General features: G+C 43.2%; 1 protein-coding gene across 1 annotated transcript in view; it reads right to left on the bottom strand.

The window, feature by feature from the left end:
* Positions 1–24,602: 24,602 nt before the first annotated feature.
* LOC138674514 (laminin subunit beta-4-like) overlaps positions 24,603–27,762 on the bottom strand; it is a 341,174-nt gene continuing 338,014 nt past the window's right edge. The window contains exon 42 of the mRNA XM_069762342.1: positions 24,603–24,822. Coding sequence (XP_069618443.1) covers positions 24,683–24,822 — 140 coding nt within the window. The 3' untranslated portion in view covers positions 24,603–24,682. The remainder of the gene's footprint in view (positions 24,823–27,762) is intronic.

Raw genomic sequence — 27,762 nt, 5'->3', positions numbered from 1 at the left:
AGAAGATACAAAATTTAATTGGCGTGTGTCAAGGAAGTACTGGGTAGACTAAGGCTGGTTACCCGGGCCCCTGTGATATCCCTCAGGCTAGGAAAACCCTGTCTGACCCTCTCCCAGAAGTTACACTAAAGGTGTGCATGTCTGGGCCGCCAGGCCTGACCCTGTCTCCTGTTTCAGCCCTAAGCTGAAACCACCTCCCACCACCAAGTGAAGAGACCACACACCAATCCCCACAGAAAGCACAGACAGGGAAAACTGAAAAACGCACCACGCTGCAGTCACACAGGAATACACGAAAATGTGCACAGGGCAAAACAGATACAAATATAGGAAGGAGAAATATGACAAAGGTTAATACACCACCAGATACAATATTCCTTCTCCTAGACCACCACTCCAGACCGAGATCACCAGGCACAAGACACAAGCTATAATCGGCGACACCCAAAGTTCAGCAGAACTATTTAAAGGCAGAGGGCGTGACCCAGCCTCCAATCCGAGTACCAGCTAGATTAACCCTGGACAACCTAGATAAAATCTAGCCGGCGCCACTGAGCGCATTGTGGACGAATGCGGAATTACCGCTGTCTGTCGGATGCCCTAGTGTGAATAGCGTCCGACATGACAGTACACCGCCTTCTACGAGGGACCCCAGGGCCCTCACGACTTATAGGACCCGGCTTGTCCGGATGGCAGCGGTGAAACATACTGACCAGCCGGTCCGCATGAATGTCCGAGGCTGGTACCCAAGACCTCAGGCCCATAACCACGCCAGTGTACCAGGTACTGTAAAGTGCGGCGCACTACTCGAGGGTCAACCACCTTGGAGACTTCAAACTCTAAATTGCCATCCACCAAAACAGGAGGTGGCATCGGCACTGCGTCCATGGAACCCATCACCTTTTTTAATAAAGACCTGTAGAACACGTTGTGAATCTTATATACCGTAGGGAGCTCCAATCGGTAGGCTACCGGGTTAATGATGGCAGCAACCCTAAAAGGACCAATAAACCTTGGACCCAATTTAAGGGATGGTATTTTTAGTCTTATGTTTTTTGTGGACAACCACACCCAGTCACCCACACTCAGGTCCGGACCTGGCACACGTCTGTCAGCCACACGTTTGTACCTTGCCCCCACGCTCAACAGGCGCTTTTTAACTCTCCTCCAGACTGATGACAGTTGTGCTCCTAAGTGGTCCTCCTCCGGGACACCGGAAGAGCCCCCCTGACTCAAAGTACAAAATTGAGGATGGTGCCCGTAAACACAAAAAAACGGAGACTCCCCAGAAGATTCCTGGCGGTGATTATTTATGGCAGACTCAGCCAAAGGAAGGAACGTCGACCACTCCTCCTGGTTGTCAGAAACAAAGCAGCATAAGTACTGCTCCAAATTTTGGTTCATACACTCGGTCTGACCATTTGACTGACCATTTATGAAACGCTGAAGAATGCGACAACTTGATCCCCAGCCGTGAGCAGAATGCTTTCCAAAATTTTGCCACAAACTGAGAACCCCTATCAGACATGATGTCAGATGGGACCCCATGAAGTCTGACCACCTCCTGCACAAATATCTGAGCCAGAGTCTTAGCGTTAGGCAACGAAGGCAAAGACACAAAGTGCAACATCTTTGAGAACCGATCAACAATCACCAAGATGACCGTGTTCCCAGCTGAGGAGGGCAAGTCTGTGATAAAATCCATGGAGATCTCCGTCCATGGTCTACTGGGTACCTCGAGAGGAAGTAGTGTGCCAGCTGGACGGGAGCGGGGCGTCTTAGCCCTAGCGCACATGGCGCATGCTGACATGTACGAGACCACGTCCTGTCGGATTTTGGGCCACCAAAACCGACGCGACACCAACTCCAAAGTACCCCTAACCCCTGGGTGGCCAGCCAGGACAGCATCATGATGCTCCACCAATACCTTTAGGCGAAGATGGAGCGGTACAAACGATTTGTTAAAGGGAAGCTCAGGCGGTACCTCTTCCTGAGCCTCGGCAATCTCAGTCTCAACCTCAGTTGTGAGACACGAGACCACTACCCTTTTGGAGGATGGGTATGGGTTCTTCCCGAGGTTCTCCCCCCGGAAAGCACCTGGACAAAGCATCCGCCTTAGTGTTCTTAGACCCAGGTTGGTAAGTAACAAGTTGAACCGCGTGAAAAACAACGTCCAGCGAGCCTGCCTGGAGGACAGAGGCTTGGCTGACTCCAAATAAAGCAAATTCTTATGGTCAGTAATAATAGTAACCTGGTGAACCGACCCCTCCAAAAAGTGTCGCCATTCCTCAAAAGCCAACTTGATAGCCAACAACTCCCTGTTGCCGATATCGTAGTTACGTTCGGCGGGCGACAGTTTCTTGGAGAAATAGGCGCATGGACGCAACTCGCTCAAGGATGAGCCTTGTGACAGCACCGCCCCCACTCCAACCTCAGACGCATCGACTTCCACGGTAAATGGTTTTGATACGTCCGGTTGCACCAGAATGGGGGCCAAAGCAAAACTGTTCTTCAGAAATTCGAATGCGCGCACAGCAGCCTCAGGCCATGCGGAGAAATTGGTACCCTTTTTTGTCATGTCAGTAAGCGGTTTAGCAATGGTAGAAAAATCTTTGATAAACTCCCTATAGTAGGTAGCAAACCCAATTAACTGCTGAAGCGCTTTTAGGTTATCAGGCCGTTCCCAATGCAGCACCGCTTGCACCTTAGCGGCGTCCATTATAAACCCTGAAGCGGACACAATATAACCCAAGAAAGGCAACTCCTGTGCCGAAAATACACATTTCTCAAGTTTTGCATAGAGCTTATTCTCTCTGAGAAGCTGTAACACCTGCCTGACATGCTCTAAATGAGTATCACGGTCGCATGAATAAATGAGAATGTCATCAAGGTACACAATAACGAATTTCCCCAAAACATGCGAGAACACATCATTTATGAAATGTTGAAATACTGCAGGCGCGTTTGTCAACCCAAATGGCATCACCAAATTTTCAAAATGACCCTCCGGAGTATTAAAAGCCGTCTTCCACTCATCACCTTGACGGACTCTTATGAGGTTGTACGCCCCCCTGAGGTCAAGCTTGGAAAACCACTTAGCACCTGCCACCTGGTTGAACAAATCAGGTATCAATGGCACAGGGTATGGATCACGAACCGTAATCTGGTTTAACTCCCTGAAATCCAGACACGGGCGTAGACCGCCATCTTTCTTCTTAACGAAGAAGAACCCCGCTGCCACCGGTGAGGACGAAGGCCTGATGTGTCCTTTGCTCAAACTTTCAGCAATGTAGTCCTTTAACGCTTGCCTCTCAGGACCAGAGATGTTAAACATCCTAGCTTTCGGCAATTTGGACCCTGGTTTAAACCTGATAGTACAGTCATAGGGGCGATGTGGTGGCAATTCTGAGCAACCCTTCTCAGAAAACACATCTGCGAAATCCAGCAGTGACTCAGGAATGCTAGGAGTCACAGCGGACACACATGTGGCCAGGCAATTCTCCTGGCAGAATTCACTCCACTGGATTATGTCCTGAGTTTTCCAGTCAATCACCGGGTTGTGCACAGATAACCATGGAAAACCCAGAACCATTTGTGCAGGAAGATTACTGAGCACCCTACATGTAACCTGCACAGAATGTAGGACCCCAATGTGGAGTTTAACCTCAGCCACAAACTCAGTAATCTCCCCCTGTGGGAGAGGGGTGGCATTGATGGTGACCACCCGGATAGGATGAGGCAATTTTTCGACCGTGAACCCGGCCGTGCGTGCAAACTCCGCATCAATGAGATTAGTGGCCGACCCACTATCCACAAAAACAGTGATTGGCAGCTCTCTGCCAGCGACAATAACTCTGGCAGGAAGCATACATTGAGAGACCACCATGGAGGATATGCATAAGCTCAGATTGGCCTCCTCTACACCCTCTGAGCTTAGTAGCTTTCCGCCATTGCGCTTTTTCTTTGAAAACAGAGGACAAGCATTTACATAATGCCCCTTTTTACCACAGCAAAAACAGACTCCCTGCTTCCTGAGCGAGGGGGCTTGATGATGCGACACCCCTGCGATTTGCATAGGCTCCGTGGGCTCACCTGCAGCAACCTCACGTGCACCTACGACCGCCCCCTGACGCAAACGGCGATCAATGCGAACAACAAGACTCATGGCAGACTCTAGAGAAGCAGGAGTCTCATACATCAGAAGGGCTTGTTTAACCCTTCTCGAAACCCCACATACAAACTGACTCCACAGTGCCGGGTCATTCCATTGTGTGTCCACCGCCAAGCGACGAAATTCAGAACAGTAATCCTCTGCCATTCGCTCCCCCTGGTGGAGAGCGCGTATCTTAGATTCTGCTAGAGCCAGTCTGTCAGGATCATCATAAATGAGTCCAAGAGCAGAAAAAAAACTCTCTACTGAGTTAAATGCAGCTGAATCAGAAGGTAATGAAAACGCCCATGCTTGGGGGTCTCCGTTCAGTAATGACAAAACCAAGCCCACACGCTGAGCCTCATTACCTGAGGAAAGCGGGCGCATACGAAAATACAATTTGCAAGCTTCACGGAAAACAACAAATTTACTGCGTTCTCCAGCAAACCTCTCAGGTAAAGGGATTTTTGGCTCTGCAACTCTCCCTGCAGTTTCCACTTGCGCATTTGATACCACAAGAACCTGTTGCTGAACTGCCCTCTTCAATTCAGAGACCTGTAAGGACAGCGCCTCCAACTGGCGGGTTATGGAAGTCATGAGATCCATGACATAAAAAAAACAACTTTTTTTTTCTTTTTGGGCCGATTATAATGTCACGGGAGTACTGGTAGACTAAGGCTGGTTACCCGGGCCCCTGTGATATCCTTCAGGCTAGGAAAACCCTGTCTGACCCTCTCCCAGAAGTTACACTAAAGGTGTGCATGTCTGGGCCGCCAGGCCTGACCCTGTCTCCTGTTTCAGCCCTAAGCTGAAACCACCTCCCGCCACCCAGCAAAGAGGACATACACCAATCCCCACAGAAAGCACAGACAGGAAAAACTGAAAAACGCACCACGCCACAGTCACACAGGAATACACGAAAATGTGCACAGGGCAAAACAAATACAAATATAGGAAGGAGAAATATGACAAAGGTTAACACACCACCAGATACGATATTCCTTCTCCTAGACCACCACTCCAGACCGAGATCACCAGGCACAAGACACAAGCTATAATTGGCGACACCCAAAGTTCAGCAGAACTATTTAAAGGCAGAGGGCGTGACCCAACCTCCAATCCGAGTACCAGCTAGATTAACCCCGGACAACCTAGATAAAATCTAGCCTGCGCCACTGAGCGCATTGTGGACGAATGCGGAATTACCGCTGTCTGTCGGACGCCCTAGTGTGAATAGCGTCCGACATGACAGCATGCTTCTTTAAGCTACGTTCACCTGTTGTGTTTTGCTGATATTTTTTGCAGCATTTTTGATGCAAAAAGCTTTATTTTACAGTACCAGGAAAAGCAATGGGATTTCAGACATCTCATGCACACTCTTGTTTTTTTTTCTTCTTTCCCAAATTGGAAAACTGCAGTGTTTTTGAAATCTACAGCAGGTCAATTATTTTAACGTTTTTACACATTTTCACCCATAGAAAAAATGATAACGTGCAAAAAAAACTAAATATTTTTTTCTAGCTCATTGTTGAATAAAACTAACTTTATTAATCATGCACTGTACAAAAATAACACAAGTAATCTGCCCCAAAACATAGGAAAAAAGCTGAAAAATAGGTGTTCTTACTCCCAAGACAGTAGGTTTTGGCTGCTAATCAAAACGCTGCCAAAATGCAATGTGTAAACATAGCCTTAGGAAGATTCAGGAGATAAAATTCTTATTCGCAGTGCTTCTTTAATGAGATCATGTGAGCAAATGTGAAAATGTATTATAGACTGTTTGTGAAAGTGTTAGGTGTGTTCAGGTTAATATTAGCCTATAGTTATTGTCATTTTTTATGTCTTTTAATTTTTTGTTTCTTTATTTTGCGACTCGGAGTCCTACACAATATCTGTGATGTGATTCATACACTTATATAGCAGTTGTTTTTTTAGTATTGTCTAGCTTTACTGTCATTTCTGCTTTATGTAGATGCACTGTGAACATCCTGCACTTATTGCAAATCTTGACCTGCGGTTATTCACTGTACAAATACTAGACTGGGATCTGAGCAGAAATGTGTCTGATATGATTGCTGTCCTGCCTACAGAAGAGCAGAGTGGTGCAGGTAATAAAAACATCCATTACTTTACATCGGTGAGATGTAGATGTTTTGTCTTCCAATGGTCAGACGTGTACCTGTAATAAGGCAAAATTGCCACAAGAAGCTAGTTGAGGAGATGATTCCCAGACAGATGTAGCATGAGTCAGAGTTTTATTTACTACTTAGAAATTCCTCAAAGGAATGAGACAGTTTTTCTCCTTTGATGTGGATTGTAGATGACCATAACTTATAGCTTAAGCAGAAGGTCTTTTACATTCGGGGAAAGACAGATCATTTCTAAACAGTCATCGAGGTGATACAAAATACCTGTAATAGCAGAGTGATCTTCGAAATGACAACTACTAGAATAAAGGTGATTTTCTTTTTTTTCAGAAAAAAACAGCATAATTACATACAGACAACAATATGTCCCCTAGTAGAGAGTAAATATACTATGGATGTGTAATCTATAAATTGTAATATATCACACAAAGATGGACTAACAGTAGTGATGAGCGAATATACTCGTCACGCGAGATTTCTCGAGCACGCTCCGGGGTCCTCCGAGTATTTTTTAGTGCTCGGAGATTTAGTTTTTATTGCTACAGCTGAATAATTTACATCTTAGCCAGCATAAGTACATGTGGGGATTCCCTAGCAACCAGGCAACCCCCACATCTACTTATGCTGGCTAACAGATGTAAATCATTCAGCTGCGGCAAGAAAAACTAAATTTCCGAGCACTAAAAAATACTCGGAGGACCCCCGAGCATGCTCGAGAAATCTCGAGTAACGAGTATATTCGCTCATCACTAATTAACAGTCCTACATGTCTTCATGGAAATTAAAGGATTTGACACTAGACTTACAAAATTCATCCTCACCCATAATTACTTGTTTGGTTCCTTTGACCTCATGATTCTCATTTGGTCTGACATGCACTGTGAGTTATGAGGTATTACAGTATATAGACAGGTGGGTGCCTTTCCAAATCAAGTCTTATAAGTTTAAATAAACACAGCTGGACTCTAATGAAGAAGTAGAACCATCTCAAAGAGGATCACAAGGAAATGGACAGAATGTGACTTAAATATGAGTGTCTGAGCAAAGGGTCTGAATACTTATGACCATGCAATATTCAGTTTTTCTTTTTATTAAATTTGCAAAAATGTCTACATTTCTGGGGGGGGGTTTCAGTCAAGATGGGGTGCAGAGAGTACATTAATGTAAAAAAAATAACTTTTTTAAATTTACCAAATGGCTGCAATGAAACAAAGAGTGACATTTTTTTAGGGGTCTGAATAATGTCTGCACCCACTGTATATATTCTATTCTTTGGAATCTGGTGTATGTTCACCGGGAAGTGCACAATATCATGCCTAGTAGCGGAAGCAGCCGTAGCCTTGTCCATTAATCACCAGTCTATTGAGTAATTGTCCTGATGATTGGAGGCAATAGAGAGCTGTTTGTGTGAAAACAGAGACAGCAGTGAGATATCTGCATGATCACCCAGTTGCTTCTTGACATATTGTGCAACTACCAAGCTGTGCGCCTCAATTCTGTGTGTAAATGTTAAGATTGAGCTCTCATTGAAAACCACATTGCTGGTTACCTTTTGTTGAATAAATGTCTGTTCTAGCTTAATCTGGTGAGTGTGTGCAAGTCATTAAACCTTTCTATTAGATACAGTATATATTCCTGCAATTAGGAATAAAAGAAAAATCTGTCCGTATATAATGACAACAGACAAAATAAAGATTCCAGACATACAACAGGGTCACTAGGTCCTAGGTGCCTTCACTCTGAGGCATATCTAGAAGGGGGCAGGGGGGGCATCTTCCCTGAGCACAGCTGGCAGTGGGGGACACTATCCAGCTTCACGACATGGCGGTCCCTTTGCCACCCCCGACTGTGAGTTGGTAATTCTCTCAGCCGGCTGTCAAGCTGACAACTGGCTCACAAAAGGTGCAACCGACTCCCAGTATTCAATTGTACTCGAGTCTGAAAGACACTGAAGATTTGTTGCTTGAGAAGGGAAGAATAAATAGGATTTAAGAGTACAGTTTGGAGATGTCGGCAGATGTAATAGGACTTAAGGACACAGTTTGGGGGCAGAAGAAATAGGATTTAAGGACACAGTTTGACTGGAGCAGATAAAATAGGATTAAAGGACACAGTTTGGGGGGCAGAAGAAATAGGATTTAAGGACACATTTTGGGGAGAGTTAGAATAAATAGGATTTAAGGACACAGTTTTGGGGGTGATGGCTGTTGAAATAGGATTTGAGGACACAGTTTGAGGAATGGGGAAGGGATGGGTGCGGACACAGTATGGTGAGTGGGGGCATGGGTGTTGACACAGTATGGTGAGAGGGGGATGTGTATGGACACAGTGTAACCCCTTAACCACCAGGGCTATTTCAGTTTTTGAATTTCTGTTTTTGCTCCTCTTATTCCAACAGCCATAACTTTTAAACAATACCAACACCAACAACATGGGACAAGTTGTACTTTTAAACTACACCATTGGTTTTAACATAGTGTGCACTGAAAAACGGGAAAAAAAATTAAAAGTGTGGCAAAATGGCAAAATAAGTGCAATTCCACAGTTTTTTTTTCCATGTTCACCTGCTAAATGCCAAAACTGACCTGCCATTATGATTCTCCATTACGAGTTCACAGACATCAAACATGTATAGGTTCTTTTTCATTTAAGTGGTGAAAAAAAAATGGCTCCATTTTTCGAGACCTATAGTGTCTCTATTTATTGTGATCTCGGGCTTATTTTTTGCACACCGAGCTGACATTTTTATTGATACCATTTTGGTGTAGATACACTCTTTATTTTATTTCAATGTAGAGGCGACCAAAAAAATTTAACTCATTGGCATTTTAATTTTTTTTCTTGTTATGCCATTTAGCGATCAGGATAATTATTTTTTTATATTGATAGATCACCTGCTGAGGTGTTATGGAAGCTCAGGTTGCTTTGATAGCAGCCTTTAGTTCCTCTGCATTGTTGGATCTGGTGTCTCTTGACAATACCCCATAGATTCTCTATTGGGTTAAGGTCAGGCGGGTTTGCTGGCCAATCAAGCACAGTGATACTGTTGTTTTTAAACCAGTACTTTTAGCAGTGTGGACAGGTGCCAAGTCCTGCTAGAGAATGAAATTTCCATCTCCAAAAAGCTTGTCAGCAGAGGGAAGCATGAAATGCTCTAAAATTTCCTGGTAGATGGCTGCGTCGACTTTGGTCTTGATAAAACACAGTGGACCTACACCAGCAGATGACATGACTCCCCACACCATTACTGATTGTGGAAACTTCACACTAGACCTCAAGCAACTTGGATTGGGTGCCACTTCACTTTTCTTCCAGACTCTAGGACCTTGATTTTCAAATGAAATACAAAATTTACTTTCATCTGAAAACATGTCAGTATTCCGGGTTTTCCAAATCACCTTGTGAATGATCTTGCCCTTTGTTAAGATGGAGTTTGCTGTTTTTGTCTGCCCTACTTCCTGTTCATTTGTTTAAAACCCGGTTCAGGTGTCAGCTTCCTTGCTGCAGTATTCTGCTTCTGTTCCCCTTCAGCTCAGCTTATTGTTCTGAGTGTGCCTCTACCTCTGGCTCTGGCCATTCTCTGCATATGTAAGCTATACTCTCCATGTTATCATTAGTCTGTTGACTTTGGAACGTAACCCTTGGTTCACTCCTCCTGATAAGAACTGTGTTTTGAACTATTATTATTATTATTTATTATTATTTATTATTATAGCGCCATTTATTCCATGGCGCTTTACATGTGAGGAGGGGTATACATAATAAAACAAGTACAATAATCTTGAAAAATACAAGTCACAACTGGTACAGGAGGAGAGAGGACCCTGCCCGCGAGGGCTCACAATCTACGAACTATGTTTCTGGACTATGTTTCTGGACTGTGTGTTGCTACTGAGATAATGACTTTTGGGTTTTCACTGGCTGTAAGCCATAATCATCAACATTAACATAAGTAAATACTTGAAATAGATCATTCTGTAATGACTCTATATAATATTTGAGTTTCACTTTTTGTATCGAAGAACTGAAATAAATTTACTTTCTGATGATACTCTAATTTTGTGAGAAGCACCTGTAGTCTCAAACCTGGACAAGCCCTTTAATTATAAAATGAAGCACTGTAGCATGCCAATCCTTACAGCATGTAATATACTCACTGTTAGGATTCTGCAGGTTCCAGCAGTCATCACATGGCAATTTTACTGATATGCAATTTTCATACTTGCAGTCACGTGGCAACTAACTTTTCTTTGTGCTTCTCTGTTTTTCACTGAATACTGAGAGAAATAGGAAGAGGAGCTTGTTGAAACGTGACTATGAGTATGCAAATCGTATATGAGCTTGGAATGGGGAGGTGCCAAACTGAATTCTTGCCCTGTTTTGAAAAACCTAGATACACCTCTGCCTTGACATGCAGAGCAACAAATGTGGTCTACTTAATTTTGTGTATTAAAGTGTGTGTCCCTATGTAGGTGAAATAGGGCAGAATCTCAGAATGAGAATGAACTGTCCAATATTTGTTTTTTTTCCGTTCTCACAAATTGTAAGTAAACACATATAGGATGGGATATCTGCAGCTATCTGTGTTAGTAGTGTTATCTTGCAAAACTGTGTTTCAGAATTCAAATCTAAACATTCATTTAATTAGAAATGAAGGCTTTCATCATGTGCCTTTCAGTTTGCAGATGACTTTATAGTAAAGTTGTATAAATAACAACACATTAGACTACAATAAATTCCAGTGATGTTCAAAAAATAGAAAACTTTTAAAGGATATAAGCCTCAGGGGAGACACAAGAGAGAATAATTGAGTTTAATTACAGGCGATTCTCTAACTAAAATCTTGTTAAGACTTTTGTAGGCACTTCACTGTTCGTAATTGCAGATGACTCAAATAGCTATTTAATTAACCCCTTAAGCCCCGAGGGTGGTTTGCACGTTAATGACCGGGCCAATTTTTACAATTCTGACCACTGTCCCTTTATGAGGTTATAACTCTGGAACGCTTCAACGGATCTTGGCGATTCTGACATTGTTTTCTCGTGACATATTGTACTTCATTTTAGTAGTAACATTTATTCGATATAACTTGCGTTTATTTGTGAAAAAAACGGAAATTTGGCGAAAATTTAGAAAGTTTCGCAATTTTCCAACTTTAAATTTTTATGCCCTTAAATCACAGAGATATCTCACGCAAAATACTTAATAAGTAACATTTCCCACATGTCTACTTTACATCAGCACAATTTTGGAACCAAAATTTTTTTTTGTTAGGGAGTTATAAGGGTTAAAAGTTGACCAGCAATTTCTCATTTTTACAACACCATTTTTTTTTAGGGACCACATCTCATTTGATGTCATTTTGAGGGGTCTATATGATAGAAAATACCCAAGTGTGAGACCATTCTAAAAACTGCACCCCTCAAGGTGCTCAAAACCACATTCAAGAAGTTTATTAACCCTTCAGGGGTTTCACAGGAATTTTTGGAATGTTTAAATAAGAATGAATATTTAACTTTTTTTCACACAAAATTTATTTCAGCTCCAATTTGTTTTATTTTACCAAGGGTAACAGGATAAAATGGATGCCAAACATTGTTGTACAATCTGTACTGAGTACGCTGATAGCCCATATGTGGGAGTAAACCACTGTTTGGGCGCATGGCAGAGCTCGGAAGGGAAGGAGCGCCATTTGACTTTTAAATGCAAAATTGACAGGAATTGAGATGGGACACCATGTTGCGTTTGGAGAGCCACTGATGTGCCTAAACATTGAAACCCCCCCACAAGTGACACCATTTTGGAAAGTAGACACCCTAAGGAACTTATCTAGATGTGTGGTGACCACTTTGACCCACCAATTGCTTCACAGAAGTTTATAATGCAGAGCCGTAAAAATAAAAAATCATATTTTTTCACAAAAATTATCTTTTCGCCCCCAATTTTTTATTTTCCCAAGAGTAAGAGAAGAAATTGGACCTCAAAAATTGTTGGCCAATTTGTCCTGAGTACGCTGATACCCCATATATGGGTGTAAACCATTGTTTGGGCGTATGGCAGAGCTCGGAAGGGAAGGAGCGCCATTTGACTTTTCAATGCAAAATTGACTGGAATTGAGATGGGACGCCATGTTGCGTTTGGAGAGCCCCTGATGTGCCTAAACATTGGAACCCCTCACAAGTGACACCATTTTGAAAAGTAGACCCCTTAAGGAACTTATCTAGATGTGTGGTGAGCACTTTGACCCAACAAGTGCTTCACAGAAGTTTATAATGCAGAGCCGTAAAAATAAAAAATCTTATTTTTTCACAAAAATGATCTTTTCGCCCCCAATTTTTTATTTTCCCAAGGGTAAGAGAAGAAATTAGACCACAAAAGTTGTTGTGCAATTTGTCCTGAGTGCGACGATACCCCATATGTGGGGGTAAACCACTTTTTGGGTGCATAGCAGAGCTCGGAAGGGAAGGAGCGCCATTTGACTTTTCAATGCAAAATTGACTGGAATTAAGTTGGGACGCCATGTTGGTTTGGAGAGCCCCTGATGTGCCTAAACATTAAAACCCCCCACAAGTGACACCATTTTGGAAACTAGACCCCATAAGGAACTTATCTAGATGTGTTTTGAGAGCTTTGAACCCCCAAATGTTTCACTACAGTTTATAACGCAGAGCCGTTAAAATAATTTTTTTTTTTTTTTCGCAAAAATTATTTTTTAGCCCCCAGTTTTGTATTTTCACAAGGGTAACATAATAAATTGGACCCCAAAAGTTGATGTCCAATTTGTCCTGAGTACGCTGATACCCCATATGTGGGGGGGAACCACTGTTTGGGCGCATGGCAGAGCTCGGAAGGGAAGGAGCGCCATTTGGAATGCAGACTTAGATGGATTGGTCTGCAGGAGTCACGTTGCATTTGCAGAGCCCCTGATGTACCCAAACAGTACAAACCCCCCACAAGTGACCCCATATTAGAAACTAGACCTCCCAAGGAACTTATCTAGATGTGTTGTGAGAACTTTGAACCCCTAAGTGTTTCACTACAGTTTATAACGCAGAGCCGTGAAAATAAAAATTCTTTTTTTTTTCACAAAAATGATCTTTTCGCCCCCAATTTTTTATTTTCCCAAGGGTAAGAGAAGAAATTAGACCACAAAAGTTGTTGTGCAATTTGTCCTGAGTGCGACGATACCCCATATGTGGGGGTAAACCACTTTTTGGGTGCATAGCAGAGCTCGGAAGGGAAGGAGCGCCATTTGACTTTTCAATGCAAAATTGACTGGAATTAAGTTGGGACGCCATGTTGGTTTGGAGAGCCCCTGATGTGCCTAAACATTAAAACCCCCCACAAGTGACACCATTTTGGAAACTAGACCCCATAAGGAACTTATCTAGATGTGTTTTGAGAGCTTTGAACCCCCAAATGTTTCACTACAGTTTATAACGCAGAGCCGTTAAAATAATTTTTTTTTTTTTTTCGCAAAAATTATTTTTTAGCCCCCAGTTTTGTATTTTCACAAGGGTAACATAATAAATTGGACCCCAAAAGTTGATGTCCAATTTGTCCTGAGTACGCTGATACCCCATATGTGGGGGGGAACCACTGTTTGGGCGCATGGCAGAGCTCGGAAGGGAAGGAGCGCCATTTGGAATGCAGACTTAGATGGATTGGTCTGCAGGAGTCACGTTGCATTTGCAGAGCCCCTGATGTACCCAAACAGTACAAACCCCCCACAAGTGACCCCATATTAGAAACTAGACCTCCCAAGGAACTTATCTAGATGTGTTGTGAGAACTTTGAACCCCTAAGTGTTTCACTACAGTTTATAACGCAGAGCCGTGAAAATAAAAATTCTTTTTTTTTTTCACAAAAATGATTTTTTAGCCCCCAGCTTTGTATTTTTACAAGGGTAACAGAATAAATTGGACCCCAAAAGTTGTTGTTCAATTTGTCCTGAGTACGCTGATACCCCGTATGTGGGGGGGAACCACTGTTTGGGCGCATGGCAGAGCTCGGAAGGGAAGGAGCGCCATTTGGAATGCAGACTTAGATGGATTGGTCTGCAGGCGTCACGTTGCATTTGCAGAGCCCCTGATGTACCCAAACAGTAGAAACCACCCACAAGTGACCCCATATTGAAACTAGACCTCCCATGGAACTTATCTAGATGTGTTGTGAAAACTTTGAACCCCCAAGTGTTTCACTACAGTTTACAACGCAGAGCCGTGAAAATAAAAAATCCTTTTTTTTCCCACAAAAATGATTTTTAGCCCCCCAAATTTTTATTTTCCCAAGGATAACAAGAGAACTTGGACCCAAAAAGTTGTTGTCCAATTTGTCTCGAGTACGATGATACCCCATATGTTGGGGTAAACCCCTGTTTGGGCGCACGGGAGAGCTCGGAAGTGAAGGAGCACTGTTTTACTTTTTCAATGCAGAATTGGCTGGAATTGAGATCGGACGCCATGTCGCGTTTGGAGAGCCCCTGATGTGTCTAAACAGTGGAAACCCCCAATTATAACTGAAACCCTAATCCAAACGCACCCCTAACCCTAATCCCAACTGTAACCCTAACCACACACCTAACCCTGACACACCCCTAATTCTAATCCCAACCCTAATCCCAACCGTAAATGTAATACAAACCCTAACCCTAACCCTAGCCCTAACCCTAGCCCTAACCCTAACCCTAATGGGAAAATGGAAATAAATACATTTTTTTAAATTTTATTATTTTTCCCTAAGGCTAGGTTCACATTGCATTAGGGAAATCCGTTTAGCACTAGCGGATTGCGCTAACGCAATGTCTTTTTAGGTGTCGTGTTTAGTGGTCGCGTTAACGTCCCCGCTCTGGAAGATCGGGGATCGGACCTCGGGCGCGCCGCGGACGCTGCAAGCAGCGTCTGAGGCGCGCCACAAAAGAACGGCACCTTGCTAGCGCGAGCCGAAAATGGCACGCTCTAGCGATGCGCTACACCCGAAAATCACATTGCTGTCAATGGTTGTGCTAACGGACCCGTTGCACGGCGTTAATTGTGACATTTTCGCCGTGCAACGCTGTCCGTTAGCGTTAACCCATTAACGCAATGTGAACCTAGCCTAACTAAGGGGGTGATGAAGGGGGGTTTGATTTACTTTTATAGCGAGTTTTTCATATCGGATTTTTATGATTGGCAGCCGTCACACACTAAAAGACGCTTTTTATAGCAAAAAAGTTTTTGCGTCTCCACATTTTGAGACCTATAATTTTTCCATATTTTGGTCCACAGAGTCATGTGAGGTCTTGTTTTTTGCGGGACGAGTTGACGTTTTTATCGGTTACATTTTCGGACATGTGACAGTTTTTGATCGCTTTTTTTTCCGATTTTTTGTGAGGCAGAATGACCAAAAACCAGCTATTCATGAATTTCTTTTGGGGGAGGCGTTTATACCGTTCCGCGTTTGGTAAAATTGATGAAGCAGTTTTATTCTTCGGGTCAGTACGATTACAGCGATACCTCATTTATATCATTTTTTTATGTTTTGGCGCTTTTATACGATAAAAGCTATTTTATAGAAAAAATAATTATTTTGGCATCGCTTTATTCTCAGGACTATAACTTTTTTATTTTTTTGGTTATGATGCTATATGGCGGCTCGTTTTTTGCGGGACAAGATGACGTTTTCAGAGGTACCATGGTTATTTATATCCGTCTTTTTGATCGCGTGTTATTCCACTTTTTGTTCAGCGTTATGATAATAAAGCGTTGTTTTTTGGCTCGTTTTTTTTTTTTTTTTCTTACGGTGTTCACTGAAGGGGTTAACTAGTGGGCCAGTTTTATAGGTCGGGTCGTTACGGACGCGGCGATACTAAATATGTGTACTTTTATTGTTTTTTTTGTTTTTTTTTTATGTAAAGAAATGTATTTATGGGAATAATATTTTTTTTTTTTCTGCTTTATTTAGGATTTTTTTTTTTATTTTTTTTTACAAGTGTGGAAATTTTTTTTTTTACTTTTTCACTTTGTCCCAGGGGGGGACATCACAGATCACCGATCTGACAGTGTGCACAGCACTCTGTTAGATCGGTGATCTTACATACAGCCGGGCAGGATTAGAGCTGCAGCTGCAGCCTGATCCTGACCCGGAAGTGCTCCCTGCAGGACCCGGATGCAGCCCGGCGGCCATTTTGGATCCGGGGACTGCAGGGAGAAGACGCTCGGTACACGGTGAGCACATCACCGTGTACCGATCGTCTCAGGGAAGCCCGCAGGGAGCCCCCTCCCTGCGCGATGCTTCCCTGCACCGCCGGCACACCGCGATCATCTTTGATCGCGGTGTGCCGGGGGTTAATGTGCCGGGAGCGGTCCGTGACCGCTCCTGGCACATAGTGCCGGATGTCAGCTGCGATAGGCAGCTGACACCCGGCCGCGATCGGCCGCGCTCCCCCCGTGAGCGCGGCCGATCGCATATGACGTACTATCCCGTCCATGGGAATTAAGTCCCAGGTCACCTGGACGGGATAGTACGTCATATGGGATTAAGGGGTTAAAAATTAAATTTTCTTACAATAAAAACATTCTGTGCATGGGTTATAGCTAATTTAAAAGGTAATTCTTAAAGGGATTATCCAATACCAGGACAACCCCTTCTTGATCTAAATGTTTGGTCCTAATAAAATAAATAAAGCTTATACTAACCTCCTGTACTGGCACAATTCCAGTGGTGTTCACACTCACAGTCCCGGGACTGTGACATGTAAAGGCCCCTTCACATTTAGCGACGCTGCAGCGATACCGACAACGATCCGGATCGCTGCAGCGTCGCTGTTTGGTCGCTGGAGAGCTGTCACACAGACCGCTCTCCAGCGACCAACGATGCCGGTAACCAGGGTAAACATCGGGTAACTAAGCGCAGGGCCGCGCTTAGTAACCCGATGTTTACCCTGGTTACCATCCTAAAAGTAAAAAAAAACAAACACTAGATACTTACCTACAGCTGTCTGTCCTCCAGCGCTGTGCTCTGCTTCTCTGCTCTCCTCCTGTACTGTCTGGGAGCCGGAAAGCAGAGCGGTGACGTCACCGCTCTGCTTTCCGGCTCACAGCCAGTACAGGAGGAGTGCAGAGCACAGCGCTGGAGGACAGACAGCGGTAGGTAAGTATCTAGTGTTTGTTTTTTTTTACTTTTAGCATGGTAACCAGGGTAAACATCGGGTTACTAAGCGCGGCCCTGCGCTTAGTTACCCGATGTTTACCCTGGTTACCAGTGAAGACCGCTGGATCGGTGTCACACACGCCGATCCAGCGATGTCTCCAGGGAGTCCAGCGACGAAATAAAGTTCTGGACTTTATTCAGCGACCAACGATCTCCCAGCAGGGGCCTGATCGTTGGTCGCTGTCACACATAGTAACATAGTAACATAGTTAGTAAGGCCGAAAAAAGACATTTGTCCATCCAGTTCAGCCTATATTCCATCATAATAAATCCCCAGATCTACGTCCTTCTACAGAACCTAATAATTGTATGATACAATATTGTTCTGCTCCAGGAAGACATCCAGGCCTCTCTTGAACCCCTCGACTGAGTTCGCCATCACCACCTCCTCAGGCAAGCAATTCCAGATTCTCACTGCCCTAACAGTAAAGAATCCTCTTCTATGTTGGTGGAAAAACCTTCTCTCCTCCAGACGCAAAGAATGCCCCCTTGTGCCCGTCACCTTCCTTGGTATAAACAGATCCTCAGCGAGATATTTGTATTGTCCCCTTATATACTTATACATGGTTATTAGATCGCCCCTCAGTCGTCTTTTTTCTAGACTAAATAATCCTAATTTCGCTAATCTATCTGGGTATTGTAGTTCTCCCATCCCCTTTATTAATTTTGTTGCCCTCCTTTGTACTCTCTCTAGTTCCATTATATCCTTCCTGAGCACCGGTGCCCAAAACTGGACACAGTACTCCATGTGCGGTCTAACTAGGGATTTGTACAGAGGCAGTATAATGCTCTCATCATGTGTATCCAGACCTCTTTTAATGCACCCCATGATCCTGTTTGCCTTGGCAGCTGCTGCCTGGCACTGGCTGCTCCAGGTAAGTTTATCATTAACTAGGATCCCCAAGTCCTTCTCCCTGTCAGATTTACCCAGTGGTTTCCCGTTCAGTGTGTAATGGTGATATTGATTCCCTCTTCCCATGTGTATAACCTTACATTTATCATTGTTAAACCTCATCTGCCACCTTTCAGCCCAAGTTTCCAACTTATCCAGATCCATCTGTAGCAGAATACTATCTTCTCTTGTATTAACTGCTTTACATAGTTTTGTATCATCTGCAAATATCGATATTTTACTGTGTAAACCTTCTACCAGATCATTAATGAATATGTTGAAGAGAACAGGTCCCAATACTGACCCCTGCGGTACCCCACTGGTCACAGCGACCCAGTTAGAGACTATACCATTTATAACCACCCTCTGCTTTCTATCACTAAGCCAGTTACTAACCCATTTACACACATTTTCCGCCAGACCAAGCATTCTCATTTTGTGTACCAACCTCTTGTGCGGCACGGTATCAAACGCTTTGGAAAAATCGAGATATACCACGTCCAATGACTCACCGTGGTCCAGTCTATAGCTTACCTCTTCATAAAAACTGATTAGATTGGTTTGACAGGAGCGATTTCTCATAAACCCATGCTGATATGGAGTTAAACAGTTATTCTCATTGAGATAATCCAGAATAACATCCCTCAGAAACCCTTCAAATATTTTACCAACAATAGAGGTTAGACTTACTGGCCTATAATTTCCAGGTTCACTTTTAGAGCCCTTTTTGAATATTGGCACCACATTTGCTATGCGCCAGTCCTGCGGAACAGACCCTGTCGCTATAGAGTCCCTAAAAATAAGAAATAATGGTTTATCTATTACATTACTTAGTTCTCTTAGTACTCGTGGGTGTATGCCATCCGGACCCGGAGATTTATCTATTTTAATCTTATTTAGCCGGTTTCGCACCTCTTCTTGGGTTAGATTGGTGACCCTTAATATAGGGTTTTCATTGTTTCTTGGGATTTCACCTAGCATTTCATTTTCCACCGTGAATACCGTGGAGAAGAAGGTGTTTAATATGTTAGCTTTTTCCTCGTCATCTACAACCATTCTTTCCTCACTATTTTTTAAGGGGCCTACATTTTCAGTTTTTATTCTTTTACTATTGATATAGTTGAAGAACAGTTTGGGATTAGTTTTACTCTCCTTAGCAATGTGCTTCTCTGTTTCCTTTTTGGCAGCTTTAATTAGTTTTTTAGATAAAGTATTTTTCTCCCTATAGTTTTTTAGAGCTTCAATGGTGCCATCCTGCTTTAGTAGTGCAAATGCTTTCTTTTTACTGTTAATTGCCTGTCTTACTTCTTTGTTTAGCCACATTGGGTTTTTCCTATTTCTAGTCCTTTTATTCCCACAAGGTATAAACCGCTTACACTGCCTATTTAGGATGTTCTTAAACATTTCCCATTTATTATCTGTATTCTCATTTCTGAGGATATTGTCCCAGTCTACCAGATTAAGGGCATCTCTAAGCTGTTCAAACTTTGCCTTCCTAAAGTTCAATGTTTTTGTGACTCCCTGACAAGTCCCCCTAGTGAAAGACAGGTGAAACTGCACAATATTGTGGTCGCTATTTCCTAAATGCCCAACCACCTGCAGATTTGTTATTCTGTCAGGTCTATTAGATAGTATTAGGTCTAAAAGTGCTGCTCCTCTGGTTGGATTCTGCACCAATTGTGAAAGATAATTTTTCTTGGTTGTTAGCAGAAACCTGTTGCCTTTATGGGTTTCACAGGTTTCTGTTTCCCAGTTAATATCCGGGTAGTTAAAGTCCCCCATAACCAGGACCTCATTATGGGTTGCAGCTTCATCTATCTGCTTTAGAAGTAGACTTTCCATGCTTTCTGTTATATTTGGGGGTTTGTAACAGACCCCAATGAGAATTTTGTTACCATTTTTCCCTCCATGAATTTCAACCCATATGGACTCGACATCCTCATTCCCTTCGCTAATATCCTCCCTTAAAGTGGACTTTAGACAAGACTTTACATAGAGACAAACCCCTCCTCCTCTCCGATTTAACGATATCGTTGCTACGTCACAAAAAGCAACGATATCGTTAACAATATCGTTATGTGTGAAGGTACCTTAAGCCTGGCACCCAATCAGTGCTAGCATCACTGTCTCCGCTTTTGCACAAATTATGCATGAAGAGGAAGTCAGGGCTGCAGGTGATCTCTGCATTTCTTTTCATGGTCAATTTGTTTGAAGGTGGGGACAGTGACATCAGTACCAGTCTCACATATCACAAAAAAATGCACAAGGGTCCCGAGAGCGTGAGTGCTGCAGAGTGGTAGTTGCAACCGAACTGCTGTCTGGTTGTACTGTAGCACTTTACAGACAATGCGTGTCCCAGTCTTAGTGTGCTGTATGGTGTTGGGTGCATCACACTCATGTGGAGGCTGCTGGCCTCCATTGCCTCCAGGCTTCCATCCTCACGAGCCTCCGCACACAATGTATGGGACACCAGATTCTTTGAGACAGTAACCTATTTCTAAACCACCCATGTCCAACCACCTGATCCTTATGTAACTCCATGTCCACCGACCTTGTGATGTCGGAAGACCTTGCTCAAGCCCTAGGCTCCAGATGTAACTGGAATATCCATCAGTCATCTCCATTTAACTGCCCACTGCCCTGAATGTTTGGGTCATGCTGCCCCTAGCAACTCACCACCTGAACATGAACTCAGTCCACACTTCACTGGCTAATACTGAACTCCCTCTAACCAGGATGTGAGGATGTGCACTGCTTTTTATCAGCACTAGTGCCTTCCCACTGGGCTAATCCTACCCTTAATCACTTCCTATCTACATGCTAACCTGTTATATATCCTATGCTGTCCTAAGCTTATCCTTATGCTATATTCACATTATACTCTAACACTTTATATACTGTACATCACCATGATATATTACATCACATTAGACACATGTTGATTCACATATAAAACCGAACAACGGTATATATATAGTGCGTCTTTTGTCTTCAGGTTCAGGAACTGGGTAAGACAGTACATATTCCTACACTGACATTGCTTGAACAGCACTGGCAGTGAAGGTTAGAATATGCTTTTTATTTTATCAGAGCCAGACATTTAGATCAAGAAGGGGTTGTCCTAATAGTGGACAACCCCTTTAACTTCACAAGTTATTATGTTAGTCACTTGGATCCCCACCAATCCCAAGTACAGGGCTTCAAAATGCATAGTCTAGGGTTGAGCGACTTTTAGTTTTTCAGGGTCGAGTCGGGTTTCACGAAACCCGACTTTCTCAAAAGTCGGGTCGAGTGAAATCGGCCGATCCTATTGAAAAGTCGGGGTCGGGGATCGGCCGAAACTCAAAACCCAATGTAAGTCTATGGGTGTTTTTTTTTTACATTTCCTTCAGGGCGATATAGCAGAAAAGCCGGTAATTCAATTACCGGCTTTTCATTTCTCCTGCTAAAACCCGACATGATATGAGACATAGTTTACATACAGTAAACCATGTCATATCCCCCTTTTTGTTGCATATTCCACACTACTAATGATAGTAGTGTGTATATGCAAAATTTTGGCGCTCTAGCTCTTAAATTTAAGGGTTAAATCGCGGAAAAAATTGGCGTTGGCTCCCGCGCAATTTTCTCCACCAGAGTAGTAAAGCCAGTGACTGAGGGCAGATATTAATAGCCTGGAGAGGGTCCACAGTTTTTGGCCCCCCCCCTGGCTAAAAACATCTGCCCCCAGCCACCCCAGAAAAGGCACATCTGTAAGATGCGCCTATTCTGGCACTTGGCCACTCTCTTCCCATTCCCGTGTAGCGGTGGGATATGGGGTAATGAAGGGTTAATACCGCCTTGCTATTGTAAGGTGACATTAAGCCAGATTAATAATGGAGAGGCGTCAATTATGACACCTATCCATTATTAATCCAATTGTATGAAAGAGTTAAAAAAACACACACACAATATTAAAAAGTATTTTAATGAAATAAACACACCGTTTGTTGTAATATTTTATTGTACGCTCAATCCACTCGCTGAAGACCCTCGCTCTGTAACAAATAAAAAATAATAAACCAACAATATCCATACCATACCTTCCGTAGATCTGTAACGTCCCACGTTGTAAATCCATCTGAAGGGGTTAAAATATTTTACAGCCAGGAGCTCTGCTAATGCAGCGCTGCTCGTGGCTGTAAACCCCAGCGAATGAAGGTAATGTAGGTCAATGACCTGTAGTTACCTTCATTCGCTGTGATGCGCCCCCTGCTGGATATGACGGCACGGGACGGATGTGTGAAAATAGCCTTAAGGGGACTACTGAAGCAAGTAAAACATAACATATTGTTTAAAAATTATTTAAAAACATAAAAGTTCAAATCACCTCCCTTTTGGCCCTTTCAGAATAAAACACAAAAAAAATAAAAAATACGTGTATTTGGTAATTCTGCATTCAGAAACATCCGAGCTAAAAAAATATAAAGTAAATTAATTTGATCAGTAAAAGGCGCAATGAGAAAAATACCAAAATGCCAGAAATACATTTTTTTGGGGTCGGTGCAACATTGCAATAAAATGCAATAATGGGATCAAAACATTGTATCTACACCCAAAATGTTATAAATAAAAACGTCTGCACAAAAAAATAAGCCCTTATATGGCCATATAGACAAAAAAATAAAAACGTTATGGCACTGGGAAGATGGGAAGCAAAAAACGAAAACGCAAAAACAGAAAATCACAAGGTAGTGAAGGGTTTTAATATCTGGCTATATAAATATGAATCTGTTATTAATGTCTGTAGCGTGGCTAAAGGTCATGTGATTAATGGACGGTATGTATCGCAGAGGTGGGTGGCCCTGTGATGGAAGCCTGGGTATGTTTTGCTCAAGCAGATCTACTGCTGAGGGATTTGTTTACATTGGGAAGGCTTCCAGGTGATTGGAGAGATGGGTGGTTTCAGTCACCTACAAACCCACCCTAAGAGGCGTGTTTGAATACCTAAGATGGTTTTGTGTTGAAGGACCTGTGGTGATGTCACACTCACCTGACTGGCCATGTGACAGGTATCTGGGTGTGGTTACACTTATGTAAAGAGGTGTGTGTAGCCCATGTGGTGAGTGTGTTTGGGAGTCTGCAAGAGTGGACAGACTTCCATGTGTCCTGGCTGGACACTGCAGAGTGGCCTGTGTGTTGGACGGTTCCAAGTGGGGACAGACATCCTGAACAGCACACAGAGATCATATTTAGGCTGGAGAGCCTACGTGCTGGACATGGCACAGCCTGTATGCCTACAGGTCTGAGAGAGAGCGGAGCTCTAATATGGACATTGAGGATTCAACTGTCTGAAGTAAGACTGTTTACCTGTTGTTCCTGTTGCTATGTGGTTTATGGAGCAATAAACCTGTGAACTTTAAATGAAACGTGCCACCAGAGTGCCATCCGCCGCACCTGAGCGAGTACAATCCCTACATGTCATATACATGTGTTAAATATGACAATTTATAAAAAATATATATTTTAAAATTCTACTCTTTCCTTTTTCCTTGACATTTCCTGTTACATTATTTATGTAATACTATAATTAAACATTTACATTTTTAAAGAGTTTTAAAGTGGTTGTCTATCACTGGGAATTTGTCATGCTCTGCAGCTTGCCAGATCGTAGCATTGTGGAATATATACACAGTTAGGATTCAGCTCTACTTGTCCACTTGTTATTGATTGTCAAGTGACTGCAAATATGGGACTTACATGTATCAACTAGAATCTCAGATGTTTTTCTTATTGATAGGATTCAGCCAGATGCTGGGTAGGGGAGGAAGCAGAAGAGAGTATACAAACAGGACAGCATGGTATGGCAGCTGTTGCTTTCTATGTGGCAAGTCTTTTGCTTTTTGTTTTTAAATAGGCAGGGATATGCTTTACTCCACAGAAAGCAGTTACTGCAATCCCCTACTGTTCTGTCTGTATACTCTTTTACTTCTCCCCTGCCCAGGAGCTGTGGTATGATCAGACCGTGTTCCTGTACAGTCAAACACAGCCATTACTCAGTACACAGCAGGGGCACATTTATAAGATTATCTCAGCACAGGAACATTTTTTTTTACACATCCAATTGTGGAAATTATTATTCCAATATTTATTAATTGAAATGTAGTTTGTTCATTGGAAAACCCCTTTAGAGGTCATTGGCCATGATAAAGCAATTATCTAGGCAAAATAAATATTGTATATATTGAATGTAAAGCAACTTTATTTGTAAGAAGTCTTTCAGTCATATAAAGTAACATCATTTAGTAATCAATTAGGCAATGACTAGTCTCTGCAGTTAGCTTGCTTATTTTCTTCGTGAAGTATGTAGTCCCGAAGTTCTATGGCTTTCTTCTCCAGTTGTAGTAGCTCATTGGCTTTTTCTTCATTTGCTTTGTTCAGATCATCAATCTTATCTTCTAAATCTGTAACAAAAACAAGTCAGAGCTGAATTGTGAAGCTGAAGATAACATCAGTTAGGCTAGGGTCACATTGCATTAGGGCAGTTCGTTTAGTGCATAGTGCTACGGACTGCGCTAACGCAATGTCCCAAAAGGGATCGCGTTAGCCAATCCCGCTAGCGCAGATCCCCGATCTGCGCTAGCGAGGAATGGACCGCGAACGCTGCAAGCAGCGTTCGCGGTCCGTCACTCAAATGATGGCACATCGCTAGCGATGCGTTCGCCATAGACAGTAATGGCGGCGTTAATGGACTACGTTACACCGCATAAATGCCACGGTGTAATGTAGTCCGTTAAACGTACCGCCATAACGCAGTGTGACCCTAGCCTTATTTGAAAGCACATATATGCCTTCTTAATAATTTTAACAAGTCGGGAGTTACAGGGCTTTTAATAATAGGGATAATTAATCCTAAGGAAAATAAGGTTCTTAAAAATTCTATATGTCAATATTGCCTTAAAATAAACCAGTATCTGCAATGTAAAGCAGTTAATAAATCGCACTGACTACCTCCAGGACTTAGTAAAGGATCTCTTTGAAATGAGCGCTTAATGAGTTGAATGATATTTAACATCACACATAAATAGTAAATTAATTTCAAAATGAATTCCCTAGATGCAAAATAAAAGCTGTGTTAGGCTAGGTTCACACTTGCGTTGTGCAGGCCGTTCAACACATCCGTTAAACGGACTGCACTAACGCAAGTGCTGACTTTGGCACTGCGCTAGCGCAGATGGAGCATCTGCTAGCTCCATCTACGCTAGCAGTGACGGACCCGGAAACGCTGCAGCCCACGTCTCGGGTCCGTCACTCAATGACGGCACATCGCTAGCGCACGCCCATTGTCGGCGTGCGCTAGCGATGCGTTCGCCATTGAAAGTAATGGCGGCGTTAACAGACTACGTTACACGTAGTCCGTTAAACGGGTCACACTAACGCAGTGTGAACCCAGCCTTAGACGGGATTAATAATGTGCACATTGTTAACAAGTAGCGTAAAGGGAACTTGTTACGTTGTGCATGCAGTCCGATTTTGGATAGCAGGGTATGGAGAAGAAAGCAACTCCCGAGAAAAAGGTGGCAGCTGAAAACTGCCTGCGTCAGCCTTTAAATGCCTATGGTGATGATGCCAGAGGTGTTTTGCCTTGTAATCGGAGTAACTTGATGTGGATGAGTGTAGAGTGAGCGGGTCATAGTGGAAGGCAGCAAGGCTTGGTGCTGGAGCCGGGACAGATTTGAAACACTAATAAGAGAACTACAGAAAGCTGAATTCACTTTACCACAAATGGAACACTTTCACATTTTCTGGAGTTCATGGGCAGCCAACTGCATTCAACATGCCATTATACTTTACATTCATGACAGTGACAGCTTCAATCTCTCAAGGATTTATAAGTGTTCAAACATTCTGCTTTGTACTGACAAGGCAAATAAATAGTCATTAAAAAGGTATAAAGTACCCATGTATAGCAGGCCTCCTGCACTGAGCCTCTGATGCCACAAAGATTTCCCTATTTTTTTTTTTAAATGGAAACTGTCATGTTAAAACTGGTGTCTGATCTACAGGCAGAGTATTATTGAGCAGGAGGAGCTGTCAAGATTGATGTACATTGTTTTAAAAGGTTAAATAAACCTTTCATCTTATTCATTGATATCCTTGGTGTTTGCATTTATATAAGACCAAAGGGCGGTCCTACTCAGTGATTGACAGCTATCTCTGCATGCACATACAGGGAAGACTGTCAATCACTGAGAAGGACTGCCCACTGGACTCATATAAATAAAACACCTAGAATTTCAATTAATAAAAAAGCTTTACTTACATTAAAAAATAAGTTTTACTTACATTTTTCCCTAAATATGTATCTCAATCTGATCATCTCCTCCTGCCGTAGAACACTCTGCCTGAAGATGAGATTCCATTTTTAACATGACATGCTCCCTTTCACCAACTTGGTTCTTTCTTGTTTGTAACTGTGCTTTAGGCTGGTTTCACACGTCAGTGGCTCCGGTAAGTGAGGTGACAGTTTCCTCATGTACCGGAGCCACTGACACACGTAGACACATAAAAATCAATGCATCTGTTCAGATGTCATTGATTTTTTGCGGACTGTGTCTCCATGTGCCAAACACGGAGACATGTCAGTGTTCGTGGGAGCGCACGTATTACACGGACCCATTAAAGTCAATGGGTCCGTGTAAAGCACGTACCGCACACGGACGTTGTCCGTGTGCAGTCCGTGTGCCGTGCAGGAGACAGCGCTACATTAAGCTCTGTCCCCCCCACTGGTGCTGAAGCCGCGATTCATATCTTCCCTGCAGCAGCGTTTGCTGTAGAGAAGATATGAATAAGTGTGTTTAAAATAAAGATCTATGTGCCCCCCGCCCTCCCACCCCCTGTGCGCCCCCCCGCTGTTCTGAAAATACTCACCCGGCTCCCTCGTTTGCTGTCGCTGTCGTGGGGCCGCTCATTTACATTAATGAATATGCGGCTCCACCTCCCATAGGGGTGGAGCCGCATATTCATGACTGTAATCGGCGGCCCCACGTGACCGCATACAGGAGAAGATGCGGCCAGAACAGGAAGAAGCGACAGCAAACGAGGGAGCCGGGTGAGTATTTTCAGAACAGCGGGGGAAGGCACGCAGGGGGTGGTGGGGCGCACAGGGGGTGGGAGGGCGGGGGGAACATAGACCTTTATTTTAAACACTATTATTCATATCTTTCCTGCAGCAAACGCTGCTGCAGGGAAGATATGAATCGCGGCTTCAGCACCAGATGCTGGTACGTGTGGTACCCAGTGGGCACACAGGCAGCACACGTGTGCCGCTCGTGTGCCACACTGATGTGCCACAAAAACGTAGAGGCACACGGACACGGATAATTCCGGTACCGATTTTTTCC

Source organism: Ranitomeya imitator, chromosome 4, assembly GCF_032444005.1.
Source record: "Ranitomeya imitator isolate aRanImi1 chromosome 4, aRanImi1.pri, whole genome shotgun sequence".
NCBI lineage: Eukaryota > Metazoa > Chordata > Amphibia > Anura > Dendrobatidae > Ranitomeya > Ranitomeya imitator.
The sequence above is the reverse complement of the archived record's forward strand: the minus strand, read 5'-3'. Positions and strand labels throughout refer to the sequence as shown.